Below are 22,161 nucleotides of genomic sequence, written 5' to 3'. Positions count from 1 at the left end.
TCAATCAAATTTAAAAACCACGATAATTTATTCTATAACGCACTTTTATTATAAATCACAACAACAGATTTTCCACTACAACAATCCCAATATAAGTTTACGATACGAGCATAAGATTTAGTGTGACATTACACCCCCCTAATATAACTGACCACAATCCACAATCCTCAATCCGCCATGACGAATCTTCACGATCAAATAAAAACCCAAACTCTTAATATTCGACACCAGCACAGCAATAAATGTCCAAATATTTGTTACTGTGCAACGCGCGAATTCAAATACAGACCGTGACTAAACACCCCCCATATTCCCTAAGGAACGGTCAAGGTTAACAAACAAACAAAAATCAACCTTAACTACCATTGTTTATAGTCTAATTTTCCTAATAGAATATTCTAACCTCCAAAAAGTGACCGTTGGAATTTGAAACTTACCTTTTCTAATAACGAGACATAATTTTGAATAACAACGGATTTTTCGACTATGTGTGATGGTTTTTCATGGAAATTGAACTCTAAGTTGTGAAGATAGAGTTGGGTATTCTTTGGGGTTGGTAATAGGGCTATTTTCAAGATAGAATTCGCAACGGCTAATATTGTATGGGGATATTGGCCAGTAGATAGCAAGGAGGATAAGATTTATTCGGCACGGGCCTTCATATCAAAATTAAATATCTCACTGGGCTGGGGGAAGAAGGAATTTGCGGGAAAATATCCGTTTTATTATTACCAGTTATTGGTATTGACACCAGAGTTTAATTAAATGGCGGACGATGACTAATTCAAGAGTTAGTATTGGGTTTTTTTATAGTTGGGGGCTAAGGGCGAACTGTAACCAAAGTAAAGTTCTTCTACATTTGTGGTAGGTGCCAATGCAACGTCACGCCTTTTATCACTGAAAGGGTAGGCAGAGGTGCACGTTACGGCACGTAACGCCGCTGTACAATGAACACTTACTTTTCACCAATTGTGTAATAAGTTTCATGTAATAGAGGGTTAGCTTATTGCCATATACTGGGAGCAATTCCAGATTCCGTGCTATTACAGAGATTTTTTCTAAAAACCTAAAAAAGCCCAGTAATCATTTGCCCGACCCGGGAATCGAACCCGAGACCCCGTATCCAGCAGTCGCACTTTCAAACACTCGACTAACGAGGAAGGAGAACTAGGTATTAGACATAATATCTACACTTGTCTATCGGATTGGAGTCTTTAATTCAACTATAACTGAAATTAGTCATTCTCAAAATACATAGACCCTTATTCCGTTGTTATAACACCCACGAGAAGACTAACGGTGTAACAAATTCTACCTGTCGTCACCACACGACACAACAAACCAATACTCTCAATAAATAAATTCTTCAACAACAAACATTTGCAACCAACACGGAATGTTTGCGCCAACCCTGTCCGCGGTCACACCGCCGATGAACCACAGGGTGTGGCCACACGGTCACGGGTAGCGCCGCGCGACAATGCGACAATTTTCACGCGCCACCGCGCGACACCGTAATGACGCGAGTGGAACACTTCGCCTTTTGTCGATGGCATTAAAAGATACCAATCATTCAATTGTGGAGGCGATCGATACATGAATGAAGGTGAATGAAGTGCTTTTCAATGTGTGGTGATGAGGTTCATGCTGTGTTGTTGGTGGTCTTGGGTGTATTCTGCAATAAACGTTCACTATGGACCATGATCATATAAAGAGTATTCTTTACATATATGCCCCTAGATTCGATGTCTTCATAGCAGAGAACTTAAAAGAGAGAGATAATGAAAGATGTCTTTGCCGGTACCTCTGAACCACATTAGATATTTACAATTAGTACCTGCATAAGTATTTGTTAATTTTTGACAATCAATCATTGTAGGGATATACAATTATACATACTGCTTTGCTATTATAGGTAATTTCCTATAGGTAATTCAACGCAAAACACATTAAACAAAACGAATATCATTTTAAAATCAAACCTATAACCAGAACCAGTACTTATCTAAATTACTACAGAACCCTTCATTCTCGTCACCGGAAAATGGACAAAGACTGCCAATCAGAGGTTATAATTCCCTAAAATTAAGTAATAAACGCTTAAACATCCATTTCCTAGAAGTGGCGTTCTGGTGGCGTTCCGGGAGAACGCAGACCGCGGCGAAACACTTAGCGTGGGTAGCGGAACGCAGGAAGCGGAGTGATATTTATTAGTGTTTGATTTATACATCGCCGATATAAGGCGCGGTCGCGACGCCACGCTCCGCTGGTTTCGTGGACACACGTCGCGTTTGGCTGCAGTTGGTATTTTTATTTGATGATATTTTTTTTTACCTACTATTTAATGTTTCGTGGTTTTGATTTTGTGGGTTTAATTAGTTTTAGAATTGCACGAAAGCATTATAGTTTTGACACAATACATAGTTTTAAAAAAATATTCTTACTGCTTAGGTGTAGTGCAATGAAGACAAAAATTTTAGTCGCCTAGTAAGTTTACCAACGCATCATTTCAGAGTTACTTAAAGTACATGGTCCAAGAACGGTAGTCCAAGCTGTACTCGACTGCTGTCCACTTCTGGACTATGAGCATCTTTTTAAGCCATCATATCTTTTTGATCAAGTCTCCACTGGGAGTAGGGAGCAAGGGAAGCAGATCGTTGCAGATAAAAAGAAAATATTCAGATTCAACTAACACTCATTTCTACCCATGACTTTAATTCTTCCTCACTACCAATCCAAGTAATTCAAAATTCCAATACAATTCCCCATAGCTCAATATCATCCTACCAATATTTACCAAAACATTCCATTTCCCACTCACACGACCGTGTGTCGCGACTCGCGTCCGTTTTCACGCGTCGCTGCGACTATTAATATTCAAATTGGCGCGATATGTCGTCACTGTCCGCGTTGTGTGAAACAGCTTTAATTTTATATTGTGTACCTTCGGCCATGGCGTGGTCATAGGTGATCGGTCGATATTTATCTGATGTTTTGTATGAATTTAATAGGAATACAGTATAGGGCACAGTAACTGTATACATATAACTGTTTGACTAATCCTTAAGAGTAAACTATGTAACATATTTTTGGTGAAATAAATAATAGGTCGTGGTGGCCTGGAGATTCGTTTATTTATTTAATTCAAAAGTTACAACGGTAGACAACTAATTAAAGCAACTTACATACATAACTAAAATATAATTAAACAGAGATTTAAGAACGCTTCTCATATACAATGATGCGGATTCTAAACCTACCAACGGCAAGTACCAATGTGACTTTTTCCGAGTTACATGTACTTTCTAAGATTATTTAGACACCACTGACAAACGGTGAAAGAAAATATCGTGAGGAAACCTGAGCTAATAATTTCTAATTATAAGAGAGGCGAGAGGGAGTGTCCGACTCTTACTTACTAAAAACCACCCCGTTTCTACTGCTGCTTATCGAGCCTGATCCCCGGTAACCCGCTACACGCGTTACGCAGCCCAATGTGCCTGCTTAGAATGGATATTTTGGCAAACCCCTCTTATGTGAAGGAGGTCTACAATTCAGCATTAAGCTGCCATTAGCTGTTGATAATGATGGTGAATATTAGACTCATTATCCACATTCAGACATCAGACTATAACTGTTGTCTGTATCTATAGTAACAAGCTTCTGTCAAAAAGAAGCCAATGGATTTTGCAAAAGATGGAAAACGCTGTTAAAATGGTAGAAAGGGGTAAACGGGGTGAATAGATACAGAAAAGGGGTGAATGGATATCGGGAAATTCTTCATAGTATCTATTCACCCTTCGAATTTTATGCACCCTGTTTTACCCGCTAGGCTGCTGCAGCATATAACTTCCAAAGAAGTACGCATCATCTAAAGAGTGGTTTCCACTATACGGAAGCTAGGTCGGTCGCTAAATTGGCTACAGAACAAGAAGTTATTCTCATTCGTTTGACTGATGCTGGGGTACCGATGACTTCAAAGATGTTACTTGGTATTACATGATGAGAAACTCGTTTAGCCTGATGTATAATGACCAAAATTAATTAATAAGATCTCATTACATTTATTATAAGCATGGACAAAGTTTTGTTATAATTAAGAAGTTGAATACTTACTAGTTTTTATTGAGGCCTTATTAAGACATAGGGTTCCCAATAAGGCCAAAGTGACACTTTAGTTATTTGTGTTTACAAAATTGTAATTTTTGTTTCTAAAGCCATTTCGATTCCATTATTACAAAGTTTAATAAATAAATATAAGATTTTGAAATTATCAGCCCATTGTCATTTTAAACCTACGAGCTTTTTTTTTTTTTTTTTTTTGAGGGGGGAAAATCATCCAATGACTTCTCCCGCCTTGGGCGAGGCGAGTGTCAGACTCTTACTGACTAAAAACCACCCCGTTCCTACTCCTGCCTGTCGAGCCGGAGCCCCGGTAAACCCGCTAGGTTGTCCGCAGCTCCGGATTAGGCATCAGCCCTACTGGGCCCCATCTGTGGTGGTCTGATGGCTCTTTGAGGCGCGCGCAGAACGCGACGCGCCGCACGCACGGGTCTGGTTCTGGTCGGGCGGCGAGCTACCCTTGCTCACCGTCCGCAGACCCGCACTTACGGTGGCCGGAGATCGTCGCGCGATCCCCGACGCCCGGAGTGTCTCTCGCGACGGCTGGGGCGTGAGGAGGTTCGTTCTCTCACGCGCCCCGCCTCCTCCTTAGCTAGCATGACTGCTTCGCAGAAGGAGGAGACGGCATCCCAGTCCCCCTCGCTCCGCACCATGGCTTGTATCAGTGCCGGACGCGAGAGGGCGCCGTCGCCGACCACATCCCTGAGGACACGGCGGTGCTCAGCCCACGCAGGGCAGACCGCAAGCGTATGTTCCACCGTGTCCTCCGGGCGGTCTTCGCAGTGATGACACCCGGGCGTTTCCTCCCGCCCAATCAGAAACAGGAACCTACCGAAGCTTCCATGTCCGGTAAGCACCTGCGTCAGGCGGTAGGTGAGGACGCCGTGGCGCCTCTCTAGCCACTCCTCAAAGAGGGGACTTACCGCTGCAATGACAGCGAGCCCAGCCCTTGGTTGCGACAGTCGCTGCTGCCATTCCGCCATGAGATCGCGCCGGAGCTCATCCCGCCACGCATTAATCTGGCGCGGCAGTGGAGTTTCGCCCCGGCGACGCGCGTCGGCGCGCAAGCTAAAGACGCGCGCGAGCACCTTCGCCTCCAAATCCCACGGCGGGAGTCCGGCAAGGAGGTTGGCCGCCTCTCCGGAGATCGTGCGATATCCGCGGATCACTCGAATGGCCATGACCCTCTGGGACGTGAGCAGCGCCCGAGCTGGCCGCCGCATCAGGTTCGGCGCCCACACAGGGGCTCCGTAGAGGGCCATGGACCGCACGATCCCCGCGTACAACCTCCGGCAGGAGGCATTTGGCCCCCGAGGTTGGGCAGGAGCCGCTTAAGCGCAGCCCCCGTCCGTTCCAACTTAGGAGCCAAACGTCGGAAATGCTCCACGAAGTTCCATCGACTGTCGAGGACGAGTCCTAGGTACTTCATCGTCGTCTCGACGCCGATGGTAACCCCTCCTGCCGTTATTTGGGACCCATCCGGAGGTGGCGCGTTTCCACGGCCATGAAAACACATGGCCTCGGACTTGTGGAGCGCCACCTCGAGTCCCAATTGCCGGATCCTTGCAACGACCGTCGCAACCGCTCTCGCCATTAAATTGGCCGCCGCCTGGTGCGACCTCCCGTGCGCTAGTACCAGCGTGTCGTCGGCGTAGCAGACTACGCTGACACCGTTCGGGAGGTCGGTGCGCAGCACCCAGTCGTAACCGATGTTCCACAGGAGCGGCCCCAAAACCGAACCCTGTGGAACACCGCGCGACATCTCTCGCCGGTTCCACACACCTTGGTGACCGGGGTAGGTGACGAACCTATCCCTCCTAGGCCTCGATAACACGACGGAGATAGGTAGGCACCCGGTGGTACCGGAGTGCCTCCAGTATGCAGCTCCAGGGTAGGGAATTGAAAGCGTTGGCGATGTCCAGAGACACCGCCACAACGACCCCACCCCTGGACACTGCATTCCCCGTCGTGAGGTCTCTTACGCGCATGATGGCGTCCACCGTGGAGCGCCCTCTGCCCGAACTGTCCATCCGCGAGGTCCGGCCCGAATCCAGACAGGTGCGCGACGAGGCGGTTTGAAATGATCCTTTCGAAGACTTTTCCCACCTCGTCGAGCAGCACAATGGGCCGGTATGCGGACGGAGAGTCCGCAGGGCGCCCCGGCTTCTTCACGAGGACCAGTTTTCCCGTCTTCCACTGAAGTGGGAACTGGCCCCTCTCCAAGCATGCGCTGTAGAGACCTAATAATCGAGGCCCGAGAGCCTCTGAGGCCAGGACCCACGCCTTGCCATGCAGGCCATCGGGTCCTGGGGCGGTGTTCTTGGCGCCCATCCGGCGCACCGCCGCTCTCATTTCTGCCTCGGTCACCTCCGGAACGATGTCGTCGTCGTCGTCGCTGTGGCCCGCATTGGGCACCGCAGGGGGCGGAGTCATGGATGGAGGGGTGAAGCCCCTCCATAGTCGGGGGAACAAGGCGCCGACCACCTCTTCCACGATTTCTGGCCGGAGACTCTGAGTCAGCGGGGGAGCCCAGGTGCGGAGCTTATCGCGCACCATCCGATAGGGGCGCCCCCATGGATCTCTGTTCAGAGTCTCCAGCATCTCCCGGCGGGCTTCCTCTTTAGCCCGCCAGATCTCCGCTTTTAGGGCGGCCTTTGCCGCCTTGTAACTCCTCGTACAACTCCGCCTCTCTTACCTCCGCGTCTGGAGCGCGGATACGGAGCCTGCGGTGCCTGGTGTACCGGCGTCGCGCAGTAACGCACGTACTGCGTAGAGCAGCCAACTCTTGCGACCACCAGTACACCTGGCGCTTGCGCTGACCTGGCCGGACCCGGGGCATCGCCACGTCACATATTTTGGACACGGCGTCCTGGAGCCATCTTGCTTCCTCATCGACGTCGGCAGGCCTGTCTGGTGGTATCACCCAGGCCTGCACGATTGCGGCTTCCAGGAAAAGCTCCCGGTCCAGCTGTCTTAGCGCCCAACGCGGGCCACATGGGGCCTGTCTGACTGGCGGGTCCGCGGACTCGGCGGAGTCGTTGAACCGGATGTACTGGTGGTCAGAAAACGTCTCCACCTCCTCCATAACGCGCCAGTCAACAACACGCGGTGACAGAGCGGGGCTGGCGAACGAGATATCCACCACCGACTCACCCTGCATCCGCACACACGTGGGGACAAAACCCCGGTTCAGGACGACTAGGCCTGTCTCCAGAGCCCAGTCTTCCACCATCCTACCCCGAACGTCGGTCAACCGGGAACCCCAAGCCAAGTTCTTGGCATTGAAGTCCCCGAGGACAAGCACGGGGAGGGAACGGAACCCGACGACGACGTCAACCAACTCCCTCAGGGAGTTGTGGAACTCGACGAGAGTTCGGTTCGGAGAGAAATACACGCCCACCACAGCGATCTCTCCGAACCGTGCTGCAACATAACTCCAGCCTCTCTGAACACTCTCGAGAGTCGGGGTACCGGCGGCGGCCGACGAAATGATGTCCAAGTCCGCAACCTAGTGATCCCTGGGCGGGACGATATACGGTTAGGAAGCGACAGCGACATTTATTGACCACTGCGCCATGCTCTGGAGTAGAAGGTCCTGAGCGGCGGCGCAGTGGTTGATATTCGCCTGGAGGAGGCGGAATGGAGTCATTACTGACAATCCATCACGACCTCCTCCCTGGCGGCATTACGGCTGGCGGTGGCCGCGGCGGCGGTAGCAGTGGCGACTGCGGCGGCGGCGGTGGCGGAAACGACGGGGGCGGCGGAGGGCCTACCCTTACCCCTGGGTTTGGTAGGCGGGGAGCAGGCCTTGCTCCCGGCCCGGTGATTGGCCGGCTTGCCAGCCGCCGCACATGCGTCGCAGTGCAGCGGGGCGGTGCACGTACCGGCCTTGTGACCGGGCTGACCGCAGCGGAAGCAGCGGTCGCTGCGGTCAACCTCCGAGGTGCATTTAACGCTCACGTGGTGGCCCACGTGGCAGCGGTAGCACCTCAGAGGCCGGGCCTCGAGCAGCTTGACCTGCGCCGAGACCCACCCCACCAGGAGCCTTCTGCCCTCCTTAATCTTTTTGGCCGCTGTCACGGGGCAGCTTACCACCACCGTGCGCAGCCCCGAGTTGTCCGGACGGATGGTGCCTGCCTTGACCTGGTCAACAGGGCACCCTCCCGTCCTGGCGACAGCGGCCACCACTTCGTGCTCCGTCACGGAGTCGTCCAGGCCCAATATTCGTACGTCTAGGCACTTGATGGGCCTGGACACGCGGACCTCTTCCGCACCGAGACACGCCCTAATCCTTTCGGCTAGGGCGTCGGCGGAGGAGCCGCTGGCCGCGCCGGGGACCTCAAGTAGACGGGCTCCAGTTGCCGTCACCTTCATTGAGAACCCGCCAGGGGCCCCGAACTCCGCGGGAGTCACCGCCCCTTCAATTTGGCGAGGACGTCGCCATACGTTACGCCCTTCTGGACCGCATCGGGCTGTAGCGTAATAACTACAGCCGCGGTCTTAGGGGCGAGAAGCAAGGCCGCAGCGCGCTTCTCCTTGCGCTGCTGCTGGCGCCGCAGCCGCTGCGCTTTCTTGCGGCGCTTCCTCGCCTCTTTGGCGACTCTCCTCGCCTCGCCAACTAATTGCCAGTCACCACTTGCCGGCAGGGTGGGCTCGCCTGTGACTGGGGCAGCTTGCTGAGCCGCTGCGCCTCTCCTCCCTCTTCTGCGTCCTGTAGACGCATTTACTGCCTGCCCGCCAGCCGGAGCCTGCACCACTGGGGGAGCTGGGGCCGTTGCTGGAGGAGCCGCTCGTGGCCTTGCCACCGGTTGAGTAACGCGGCTAGTCCGACCAGAGGAGGTGGTCAAGGGCCTGGCCGCAACGGCCGCATATGACCTCGAGGTCGCTGAGCTCGAGGCCGCTAGCGGGGGACGGAGGAGTTTGCTCTCCAACACATTAAAACGTTGCTGGAAAGCAGCCATCTCCCTGCGCAGTAGCTCCACCAAATCAGGCTCCGCCGGAGGCTGAGGTTGACGTCCTCGGCAAACGGCAAGCTCAGCCTTAGTGGCCCGGAGCTCGGCCTCCAGCGCCGCATTGGAGGCAGACAAGCGCGTCAGCTCCCGCCGCATGTCGGCCAGCTCCCGATGTACTTTTCCCGCCGAGGGAACTCTGCATACGTCAAAGGCCGCCGCCATAATTTCGGCCTCCACCGATCTCAGCTGAGCGGATCCGGCAGGCTGGGATTTCTTCCCAGCTATCTGGCGGAGTCCCTCCCTGACAGCTTGCCGAAGGGTCTCGGAGCCACGCTCACCATTCAAGCCCTCGGCATCCACAACCTCCATCACGGAGGAGTCCGAGTGGACGGCACTGATTAGGGCGCTACCCTCTGCGGCAGGACGCTCAGCCGGCTTGGACCGGGCAGTACCTGCCAACCTCTTGCCCTTCCCCCTGCCTCCACCCCGCGCGGCCGTGGGGATTTTAGGGGGGGCCGGAGCCTCCTGCGCGTTGGAGGACGAGGACAATCCCCGACCCTCCTCCGTCCTGGGGCGCTTGAAAGCCGCCCTTGTCTGGCGCTGTGAGCTGACGCTCGCGGCAAACACTGATGAGGAGTCGGACTCCGAGCCCGACGCCCTCCGACTTGGAACCCGTGTGTGGGACTTGCTGGATGAGTCCAGCGCCTCCCCACGGGTATCAGAGCCATTAAGACTCTCTGCCCCAACAACTGCAGGCGAGCTGGGCTCACCTGCGCTCTCCTCCCCTGGTGTTTTTGTTTTTAATTTTGTACTCTTCATTTAGTTCCCACAAGTATGGGGGAAATATTCAGTCCACCCAGACAGTGCCCCCTGTACCTGGGTAAGTGTATATTTGTATCCCAACTGGGGGGTCCACCGGTCCCCCAGCTGGGGGTGCGCTCGAGACTGACACTACTCCTCAGCCACGCATACCCTCGCCGCGCACCAGAACTTGGTATTGGAGGAATTTTTTATAGAGGTTAACTTCCTCGCGGTCCGGGCGACCAAGCCAAGACCCTCGTCCCGTTCAGAGTCATAAAACATGACCATGACCTCTTCCCGGATTACGATATCAACGGTTGCAATCGAGGACAACTTCTGCCCCGATGCTGCTCGTTGGCAGGGTGAGTGCACAACGAGCACCGTCCTTGCCTCTCCGCCACGCTCTCTGCTAAGTCAGAGAGACGGGCGGAAAGACGCTCCCTCGGAGGCGCAGGCCATGTGCCAGCACAAAGCCTGCCGCCTTCGGAACCCATCTCGGATTCTTCCGCTCCGTCCAGAAGTTCGCTACAGGCAATAGTCACTCCAACCCTATCACCCCCGTTAGGGGGACTATTACCTGCACCCAGGGTGCACCGCGGGGAGGTCTTCTGGCACCGCACCCCAAACCTACGAGCTAGGCGGTAATAAAAATAAGGTAGGCCTTATTTGGTTAGCTTACCTTATATCATTTTTTCTATGTGTAGTCTTACATCATGGTTACATACAAACCCGAACTCACATCCATTATTTAAATTCGAGCTGAAACCATCAGTGCAGTGTGTCGCGACAGTTTTCACGCACCGATGCTGCTATTTATTATTCTAATTGACTATCTGTCGCGATCGGTCGCCAGTGTGAACCGGCCGTTATAATTTATTTGTTACATTGTGTTTAATGATAAACGGAATTTATTTTCATTTACTACACAATGCATAGTTCAATTGTACATTTATCGAATTCCCTTTAATAAAGCTAATAATATTGTGTTCATTTAAATGTAGGAAGATAATAAACGCTATATCTACTACGTATATGTTATTTTAATTTGATAAAAGCCTTAGGTATTCATTCAGTTAATAAGCTTCTGCTGTTAATAATTGACTGCCTCGTTGGTCGAGTGGTCGCGAGTGCGACTGCCGGACAAGAGGTCTTAGGTTCGATTCCCGGGTCGGCCAAAGTATTACTGGGCTTTTTCGGCTTTTCGAAAATTTCTCAGTAGTAGCACGGAGTCTGGAATAGTGCCCAGTATATGGCAATAGGCTCACCCCCTATTATATGGGACTTATAACACAAATATGTACATTGTATAGCGGCATTACGTGTCATAATGTGCACCTCTGCCTACCCCTTCGGGGATAAAAGGCGTGACGTTGCTTGCTTTTACAGTCAGTCACTGCTGTGGACATCAGTCAACCAACCAAACCTAACCAGCCAGTCTAGCCACTTGGCAGTTCCAGCCTAAAATAAAAAAAAAACACGAACGAAAAAATAAATGAATACTGACATCCAGTCATATCAACATAATTTGACTGATGGCAGCATATTAGCTGAGACGATGATGAAGAAAGGAACCTATAAATAATATTAAAACCGCGTTGTGATGAGTCCTTCACTAATTCAATGAGTAGTCCGAGAGCCTAAGTACGTCAGAACTTAGTCATCTATTTTCAGACACTTTGATTACATAGCGTGCCCGGTATATGGCAATAGGCTCACCACCTATTACATGGGACTTACAACATAAATTGTGAAAAGTGGGTGTACATTGTAGTGGTATTACGTGCCATAATGTACACCTCTGCCTACCCCTTCGGGGATAAAAGGCGTGACGATATGTATGTTTGATTACGTATTAAAGATGGGTTTGACACAGAGTTCAACTGCAGTTGTACCACGACCTCACATAAAACTTGGGTGAAATAAACTAAAATGTGGTGTAGTTGTTATCTTCTCTATACGAAGCCGGATCCGCACTTACTAGTATAGGGATGATGACGAAGTATAAAAAATAAAAATATTTAGTCCGTCAGTTAGGAAATGAAAATATATTAGACACGTATTTTTTCATAACAATACCAAGAGAAAACGAAACAAAATTTAGAGCAAATAATCGTACGTCATTTCTATGTATCTAGAAGTGACGTCACGCGATGTTTCAAATCAATATATCTTTGAAAGTATTTGGTTCCGTAAGAAACACGTGTCTAATATTTTAAAATACCTAATCTACAAGATGGACATTATAATAAAAATTTGTTATCTACCCTGTTATCAAGTTAATTTATCAGTTACTATCGGACAATCCCTCTACTCGTTTACCCAACATCCCTTAAAGAAACCAAACAACTGCTCTCTTTCGGCTCTTAAACTACAATATTAATACAATTTACAATTTCATATAAAACAAACAAGCGGCGACATCTGTACGTCTGTCATTATTTACGTAAGTTGTGGCTATTCTTTATTTATTTATAAGCTACGTAACAATAAGTATCTTACGGGTGACGGGCAGATGTGTGCGTCTGTTCGTCTTGACCATATACATCGATATTTAATAAATAATAAATGCTAGTGGTATTGAAAATCATCTCGTTATTAAAGTGCCAAGGAAAAGGTATAGGTTTCGATTTAAGTGTAGAAAATGGGAAATATGGGGTTGTGTGACGATTCCGCAAAGATAACCGCGGGTCACGGTCCCATGCAGTGGAGAAATACCGTGGTGGGTAAGTGGGAAGTCCATGAGGTTTAACGACTAAATTTTCTAGCTACCTACTATTTGGCCATATTTTTTAATGGTATATAACCCGGTAAATCAGCAGACTTTGTTTCCTGATGGGTACAACCTGGGTGTCTTCAAAGCCCGAGTGAATAGGTTGCTTATGGGCAGACGTGCTCCACCGTAGGCCGCATCATCACTTACCATCAGGCGAGATAGCGGCCAAACGTCGACCCATTTAATATAAAAAAAGAAAGACGGATCACCTGATGGTAAACAATCGCCGCCACTCATGGACACACGAAACACTAGAGGCGTTACAAGCGCATTGCCAGTCTTTTGGGGGTTAGGAATTTAGGTATTGTTAGGGAATCAAGAATTAGGAAGAGAGGTAATTGGGGTTCCGGTAACCTCACTTACACAACGAAACACAACGCAAGCGTTGTTTAGCGTCGGTTTTCTTTGAGGCCGTGGTATTATGGTCCGAGATCCCAGAGCTGTCAGACATATCTTATTTTTACAAGCATTTAACCTTCGGCTTACAGTAGTCTTGTATGTACTTTTTAATGCCTTAATGTTTGTAAAGCTTGCCGAGTGACACCAGCGCAGGTACCAGGTGAGAAAGGTAACTAAAAATTAGACTCACTTAACTTAAATTTTTATGTCTGATTTTTATATATGTTTTGTAGAATATTACTCTGAAATCATATTAAAAAAATCAGACATTTTCCATGGACCAAAACTTTTATCAGACGCTATAAAGCTCTAAAAAATAGTGCGCCTTACAAAATTGTAATAGCAATATATGTGAGGTTGGAGAGAAATATCTTTTCGGCAAAGCAGTAGCACATTTGTAACATTCACGATGGTAATCACGTTCGTGCAAATTATCTGGTAAAACTATGATGATTTGATGATTTGACAGACGGCTTAAAGCTCTAAAAAATAGTGCGCCTTACAAAATTGTAATAGCAATATATGGTGCCCCTGTAATGCAAAACAGTAGTACAAATCATCATAGTTTTACCAGATAATTTGCACGAACGTGATTACCATCGTGAATGTTACAAATGTGCTACTGCTTTGCCGAAAAGATATTTCTCTCCAACCTCACATATATTGCTATTACAATTTTGTAAGGCGCACTATTTTTAAGAGCTTTATAGCGTCTGATAAAAGTTTTGGTCCATGGAAAATGTCTGATTTTTTTAATATGATTTCAGAGTAATATTCTACAAAACATATATAAAAATCAGACATAAAAATTTAAGTTAAGTTAGTCTAATTTTTAGTTACCTTTCTCACCTGGTACCTGCGCTGGTGTCACTCGGCAAGCTTTACAAACATTAAGGCATTAAAAAGTACATACAAGACTACTGTAAGCCGAAGGTTAAATGCTTGTAAAAATAAGATATGTCTGACAGCTCTGGGATCTCGCTCTATTACTACGGTCAAGCCGGCCCATGGCTCTCCCACACTTAAATTAATATTAAGGTTAAATAGTCAAGACGATATTTTTCTGTTACTACTAGACTACTACTATTCATTAAAAATCGATCCGTATCTCGATACGCTGTTAATCGATTAACAGTCGAGTTTCGTCGACTCGTCACAATAGAATGGCAGCAGTAAACACGGATGGTTTTTGTGCGCACACTCATTTAACGCTAACCGACACTATAGTACGCTTTATAACCTATAATTGTGTGCTATTTATTGCTATGTGTAGTTCTGGGTAAACTGTGGAGTCGATGTTTACTCTATTTTTATTTAGGTACCTAGACAAAATGGCTACTGATTCCCCCAACGAGAATAATTTTCATTTATTTTTATAATTGGGGACTTAAAATGTTTTTCCCATTGTTTTCACAAAGATTTTGAAGAATGTACTTTTTTTTACTGGACCCAGAGCGAGAAATAATTAGATGATTTTCCTCTCAAAATTAAAACTATCTGTAAGTTAAAGTTCTATCAGAAATATTTGAAAAAGAGATAGACAACTACAAAATGATGATGATAATGTACCAGGTACCACGTCATTGCCAATTAAAAAAATAGACAACAACAAATGATAACAGGGTATGATGTTATTGTCGAAAACGCGAAAAATTTAGCAATCCAAATTGCACCCAATCATTTAAAAAAAATAAACACAAATACAGACCACTCCACACCTCTGCGAACAAACGTATTAATAAACGTTGAATGTAGATTATTTATTTGATGCAAAACCATGTGAAAATGTCAGTTCAAAGGATTGATTGTGAAGTAATTTGCCATGCTGGCTGATGTTGCCGCAATGAATAATTGTATTTACACAGAAAATTGTATTTAACACGTCATTATGATGTAAAAACAGACAGGGTTACCAGTTTGTTAACATAACCTCACTTTTGTACAAATATGGCGGTCGTGCCACTTTCTAAGCAGATTCTTGGAATGTGATAACCGATATCGTGATAAGAAGTGTTTCTATGCAGTTGTAGTAAAGGTTGTGGCTTATAAATATATACTTTGCACAGTTAAAGGTACTGGTTTAATCTGTGTTACCGAAAGTACTAGCTGTCATGTTGACGCTGTCAGCTGTCAAATGTGACAGATAAGGATATTTTCCCGCGCTGAAAGTTGTAATGGCCTATTCGAATTGGGATTTTGAACGTGTATACTGTATACGTTGTTTTATACAGTAATGTTTTTAAATAAAGTTTTTATTATTCAAGTATATTTTTACTTAAAAGTAAGTCTTGATCTAAGCTTATTAAGTTAGTTAAAATTATGACGTAAAACCTGTCAGTTCCTATACCATAATACAGTTATTTCTTCTGAAAATCTTTTTATTAATTTCATTGTAGATTCTAGAACTGTTTGCCATGTCTCTGGGACGCAATTAGTGTTGCCCAAATTCAGTCTTGGTCTTGCAGTCTTGGTCTTGTTCTTGCGTTTTTGCAAGACCAAGACCAAGAACAAGAACGCGTATTTTTAGCAAGACCAAGACCAAGACTGACCGTGCAAGACTTGAGCAAGAACAAGACATAGCCTGCAAGACTCTTGCGTCTTGCAGCTAGGACTTCGCGCTATTTCACTGAGTAGTTAGGTGTAATAGTTCGGTGTATAGGTAGGTACGCTTAGGAATTCTATGAGACGCAAAAAACTGTATCAAAGAATATGAAAAACTGGACCTATGCGCATTACGACTAATACCATAAACATAGCGATTAAAAAAATATCTATTAAAATCAAACTGAGTGCATGCATAGTTATGTTTTAACCATCGGCACTTTGATAATGCGGTATCAAAGGTTTTGTACTTACTTCTCAAAGAAATTTGCCGCTTTTCGGAAGTAGGTACATGGTTATGATACACGCGCCGGCTTCTTTTGAAATCTAAAACAATCGTTGCCGCCACGCCGAAATCATAACATTTGACACTATTTGATTGCCGCCATAGGGCGTAGGTATAGGTACTCATGCAAAATAATTTCGAATTTTAAGAGTACCCACAGGTGTTCCAAAGAATAAATAAGTTTCAGAGTGCTTAGAATGAAAATGAATACATTATACTGATCACGCAAGTAGTATTATGATTAGGATAAAATGGTAAGGATAGGTAGTAGATGTCATATTAATTCATTCTAGTAAGTATATATTATAATATTGATTACTTATATGGTTTTTTTTACATATTTTAGCAAATGTAAGCTTATAAATCATAAATGTTTATTAAGAAACAGTTACTTCCATGGAAAACGACATATAGGTCAGTTGATTTTTCAAATTTCTTATCAAATATTCAGTTATTTATTAATTTGCTTGATCTTTACTATGGCTATGTTAATTCAAGCTCACAATGTTCCAATTCTAATACGTTTTTCTAAGATTTAAAGTAAACTTTAATAAATAGTAATAGACTAATAGGTAATTGCAAGACTTGCAAGACTCTTGCTGCAAGACCAAGACCAAGACTGGGAGCGCAAGACCAAGACCAAGACCAAGACCAGGTGTATTGGCGCAAGACCAAGACCAAGACTGGCTAAGTCTCGTCTTGTTCTTGCATTTGGGCAACACTAGACGCAATTATGGGATCAAAATATTAAAAATACTGATTGTCAGCAAAGGAATACAAATACATCGTTGAGTGCAGAGTATCTTATCTTGTATCTGAATAAATGCATTTTCTTCCTATGAAGGATTTTCCATTTTCTCAAGCCTCCATGAAAATTTTGTACCCTGAAAACAAAAAGTATTAATCTTGATTAGATCTATTTTTCAAACTTCTCAATCATTTTAAAGCGTAACGACAGCCCTACACTCCGGCGCACGTATTGAATGTAAAACAGTGATTTTTCATTAATTCGCTGAGAACGCGCCAGAGGGCGCTGTTAATCTTGCTAATGATATTGAGCTGTATCACGCCATGTAGTTAGGTTTAATTTTATTAGCTATTATTATAGACGCTTCGCTGTACTATGTATGTGTGTACCGATGATAGAAAACAGGTATAAAGTAGTGGTGATTAACCATGTTGAAACATCGATGTAATACAATATGTCAAATTAATTATTAATTGTTAATAACACGTTTCTTACAGTTTATTACTTGATTTTTGCTATCTTATCCCGATCACATCATTTCCTTAGATTATTCCTTCACTACTTTTTTTGAGGTGGGATAATCCCCGGTTACTCGCTAGGTAGTTCGCAGCCCCCCACTCCAAGTTAATTGTAGGTACCTATAACAAAAAAATATTACTTGATCCTAAACAAAAATATCTTTGGGACATCTGCAGGCTAAACCAAGTCTTGATTAAAACCAATTACAAGCCAAAAATGCTTCAAGAGCAAATTACATTCACACATCTTATAAAAAACAATAAATCATGGCAGTATGCAGCAGCAGCAGACAACACCTTTTTGGAGACTCGATTACCAAAAACAGAGAAAAAAGCCTTCTAAAAACATAATGCCAAAAAATACCCTTACACATTGAACGCCGTGGTGGTCACCGGTGACCGACGTTAGCAGAGGATTTGCCTTCAACAGTTTTCTATTGGCAGTCAAAGACTTAATATAAAATTCTAAAACTCCTTTCACGCTTGACAATTTCTTCGGAAGCATCTAATAACAAGGACCTTCCACAATGGGACCCCATAACCACAGTTTCCGTCGATAAGCGCTGCAGTAATTACAAGCCAGACACCATGGACTCATGTGTACGCACCATGAAGACACACCTCTTTGCGAAACCGTCACACACTGCCGGTGTCAGGTTTGTCACTTGGACGGGTTTTGATTTAGGTATTAATATTTTTTTCTGTATTACGGGTCTGTAAGAGTAGCCTGATTCTAAAACGGATTTAAGGATGAATAATTGTAGGAGAGCCATGCTTCGGCACGAATGGACCGGCTCAAAAGGAGTGATACCACGATCTCACAGAAAACCGACGTCAAACAATGCTTGCGTTGTAAGAGTGAGGTTACCGGAGGCCCAAATACTCAATCTTCCCAAACCCCGCTTCCCTAACAATCCTTATTCGTAACCCCCAAAAGGCTGGTAACTCACTTGTCACGCTTCTGGTGTTTCGGGTGTCTATAGAAAGCGGCTATTACTTACCATCAGGTGATCCGTCTGCTCGTTTACTGGCTTATACTAAAAGGAATGAATAGACTCATACATTTGATTGATTAAATTCTGCTATGGTTATAAAACCAGGAAAATAAATTTGCCAACCTTAACCGCAGCCGGTACAACGAGACATACGAGTAACCTAAGAATTAGCTGTCACAGCAAAATTGCAACCTGTCACCACGGACGAGTTAACGACGTATCATAATACGTAATTAGTGCAGTCTGTTGTCACTGCTGTGCTGCTGGCCAGGAGATGGGAATGAAGAGGCTACGCTTTGTATTATGTAATTGGTTAATTGTTTAAGTGTTCCTGCACACGATGCCGCCACTGTGCATACGTGCTGCCGTCGCACCGCCACTGCTTAGTTTCCTTTGTTTGATTCATCATCAAACATCATCATCAAGTTCGAATGTGATAATGATGTGACATCATCACAGTCGAGGGTACAAACTTGTGCGTGCGTAACTTTTTGACATTACCACGTTCATATGCAGCCGGTAATGGAATGAATCAAAGTGAGGGCGGTGGTGGTGCGATGGTGGCGCGGTGGTGGCGCGTTGTCGGTACGGTGGTGGCGCGGTAGTGGCGCAGTAGCGGCGCATTGTGATGGTACGGTGGCGACATCAAAGTCAAAGCATTTATTTCATTTAATCCTAAATTAGGCACTTTGGAAAAGTCAAATTGAATTGCCCTTCAGTCTGTCTCTCAGTGAAGCTAGGCGCTCGTTCCAAAGTGTTGCCTCGAATGGAGAAAAACGAGCAAGAAACTTCAACGAAACGAAAAAAAAATATTTTTACAATATTATCTTTGATACATTATATGACGTGGTGACGGTATCGTGTGCAAGAACGCTAACCAGGAGTGAGATTTGGTTCTTTTTCATGCTTAAAATTAATTTAGAAGCAGCATTCTTAAAACACATATTCTTAGACTAGCCCTTATACACATGATCGATAACATTGAGATTACCTAACGGTCGTTTTCTTAAAAAAGATAGATTGGCTAAAGAAAAATTTGGCTGTCAATAAATGGTCCACGACAGTGATTTATATCCTAACCTAAACTACCTATGTTTTAGGTAGCCTACTGAGGGTGGTCAGAATTGAAGACTAATTCACAAAGGACGGGTTCCATACTACGATAAAACACTAAAAATAAGAAAAACCTTCTTTGGATATTCTTTTAAATTGATTTTATATGATTACTAGACAACAATGCGGAGGATAATAATCCTCGATTCCTCAACAACCCTTAAATTCCTAACCCCTTAAATGCCGACAACGCACTTCTAACGCCTCTGGTGTTTCAGGTGTCCCATCGGCGGCGTCGATGGCTTACCATTAGGTGATCCGTCTACTCGTTTACCGGTTTATACCTAAAAAAAAAACAATAAGAAACGAAATATTATAGAAATTAATCAAATACATTTTGATACATAAAATGTCATGATTATACTTTAAAAAAATCTGTTTTCTGTCAAATATTTTTAAGAACTAGATTAGTTAGGTCCCATTTTATACAGAACAGAACCCTAAAAAAACTAGCCTCTCAACGACAACTAAATTTCTTTTTTCTTCTAACATGGCAGACATATTGTTGGAAATTTGAATGTCATTATATTGGCTTCCAATATAAAAATGGGGGAGGTTCATGGTTTATCGTTATTTTATTCATGTATCGCTCCAATAATAACTGTTCTGCTTATACAATCAACTTTAAAATGCTTGCCATTATCATTTCTGGTAGGTACTTAGGTACTGCCTGCAGTTTTCTGACGTGTCGGTTTACTAGTCACCAGTTTGACGAGTAAAAGTAGGTACTTTTAATTGTTTGGGTATTTGAAACTATTTATGATATGATTTATGTGCAGTGAAGACTTGTCAGTAATTTGGTTTAAAAGGCTGACGATAGATCGCAAAAGATACTTGAAATTATGAATTACCAAGAATGGAAGAAAGCTAAGCTCTTTTTTTATAGCTTAAGCTGGTAAACGAGAGAAGATCACCTGATGCCAAACAGTCGCTGCCGCCCATGGCCACCCGAAATACCAGAGTTCGGAATCGGGGTTTGGGAAGATTGGAAAAGGGGTTCATTGGACCTACCGGAGGTCCAATCTTCCATACACAACGAAACATAACGCAACCGTTGTTCCACGTCGATTTTGTGAGTGGACGTGGAATTACTCCGGTCGAGCCGGCCCAGTTCACACTTGATTTAAAAAAAGTATTGAAAGTACCTACCCACCAATAAAAGTGTACAGTTTAATAAACAAAGCAGGACATCATAAATTCACACTACTAAATAATAATGCATTTTTTGTCCATATTTTGTAGACAGGAACCGACAGGACACGTCAATAAATTCACCTTCATTAGTTAACGCCACTCCGCATTAACTATAGCACCTATCCAACCTGCCAGGATACTGGCCAATAATAAATTTCCAAATGACAGAAGCTTTACATTCTTAATTCGAAAATTCAAAACGTCAACCGTTCCGAATGAGTGCGTAGTGCGGGGTGACGCAAAAATATAGGCGTCCCGTCACCCCAACTCGATTCACTCGTGGGAATCGATTACGAATCGATACGAGTTGTAAATCGAATAATGATCATCGATGTACCGATAAGGATGTTTAAATCGTGTTGTGTCACTCCGAAATGGGAAATACAGAAAATGTATGGAGTTTGATATGTAGTTATTTACTTGTTTTATCTGTTACTGAATCTTTTATTGACTTTTATGAGTAAGCTTTTGTTAATTTTGGCTGACTTCTTGAAGGGTATTGTCATAGTGGATGTTTTTTTAAGCTTCAAAGCAAACAATGTATGTATTACCTTTTTTATTCACCTTACTCGGATTCAGATGTGGTACCTACTTGCGTTTCCCCAAACCGCTGCAACTCCTGTAAGCCAGGATCGATAGTAGATACAACCATGAAAACACCGAAACAAGTCCAGCGCGTCCCAGGGACATGAATATCTGTCTGCAACAAAATAAATCAGAAGAAATTTGTTCTAGACTCCAAAAGGTCCGTATTATAAATTACATCTGATGAGACAATTAAATTATCTACCATAGTTGGATGAAATCGATTCTTTGTCAAATACCGATCATATATTTATGCTCATAACCTCTAACAACCTATAAACACAAAATCTAACAGCTGTAAGTTCTCTATTTCTTTAAAATAATTATAATTAATCCCTTAAACCCCGACTTCACTATACCAATTTTATAACAACCCAACTACAAACACCACTAACTGACCAAACACAACACGATCCGAATCCGAATCGAATCAAATCGAATGAAAATCTTCGCTACTTAGTTCCGGTCACCCAAAATCCTATGAATGAGACCTCATGGTGGAAGGTATCAAAGGTCATCAGTAGAGGGGTAGCATTTAAAACAATGATAGCATCAGGCCGGAGCGACAGACGTTGAGCTACCGAATCAATAGTGAGGATCAAATGGTATTGGGAGGAGGTTTATAGAGTTGTTAGTACCGAATTACAAAAAAATATATGTAATTTAGTATTAGTCAAGCTCTACGAATATTTAGATGATGAAATTAATAAGATGATTTAATGCAGCGATTTAAAAGTGATGTGATTTAACACTGCCTTTGTTTAGATAACTGTCTCCTAGTGTACCTACGAGCATCACAAATCACTCGTGCTTCAAAGGCTTTCCTTTTTCTCGGGATTCTGTTCTATAATTCCTAATTAAATAAGAACAACGTGATACCTAAAGAAAGCAAGAATTTGGTCATTTTTGTTCTACGTCTGTCAATTCTATCCGAAAGATAGTTCTTTCTCGTCTTTAAGAGATATATTTACTGTCTAATCAAAACTTTAATACAGCGGTATCACCAGCTCTATAAACAGCAATCCCCGACGCAAAGCCCCTATAAGAAATCGGTCCGTCTCAAGAGATAAATAT

General features: G+C 44.6%; 1 protein-coding gene across 1 annotated transcript; it reads right to left on the bottom strand.

Moving 5' to 3' along the window:
• Positions 1-1,642: 1,642 nt before the first annotated feature.
• On the bottom strand, positions 1,643-9,893 carry LOC126911245 (uncharacterized). The gene is made up of 2 exons (XM_050697120.1): positions 8,653-9,893; positions 1,643-1,691 (listed from the first exon to the last, which is right to left on the bottom strand). The coding sequence occupies exons 1-2, from the start codon at positions 9,891-9,893 to the stop codon at positions 1,643-1,645; spliced, it is 1,290 nt and encodes a 429-aa protein (XP_050553077.1).
• Positions 9,894-22,161: the final 12,268 nt, after the last annotated feature.

The sequence above is a fragment of the Spodoptera frugiperda genome, chromosome 11, assembly GCF_023101765.2.
Source record: "Spodoptera frugiperda isolate SF20-4 chromosome 11, AGI-APGP_CSIRO_Sfru_2.0, whole genome shotgun sequence".
NCBI classification, from domain to species: Eukaryota; Metazoa; Arthropoda; class Insecta; order Lepidoptera; family Noctuidae; genus Spodoptera; species Spodoptera frugiperda.
This window is presented reverse-complemented; position numbering and strand designations above follow the sequence as displayed.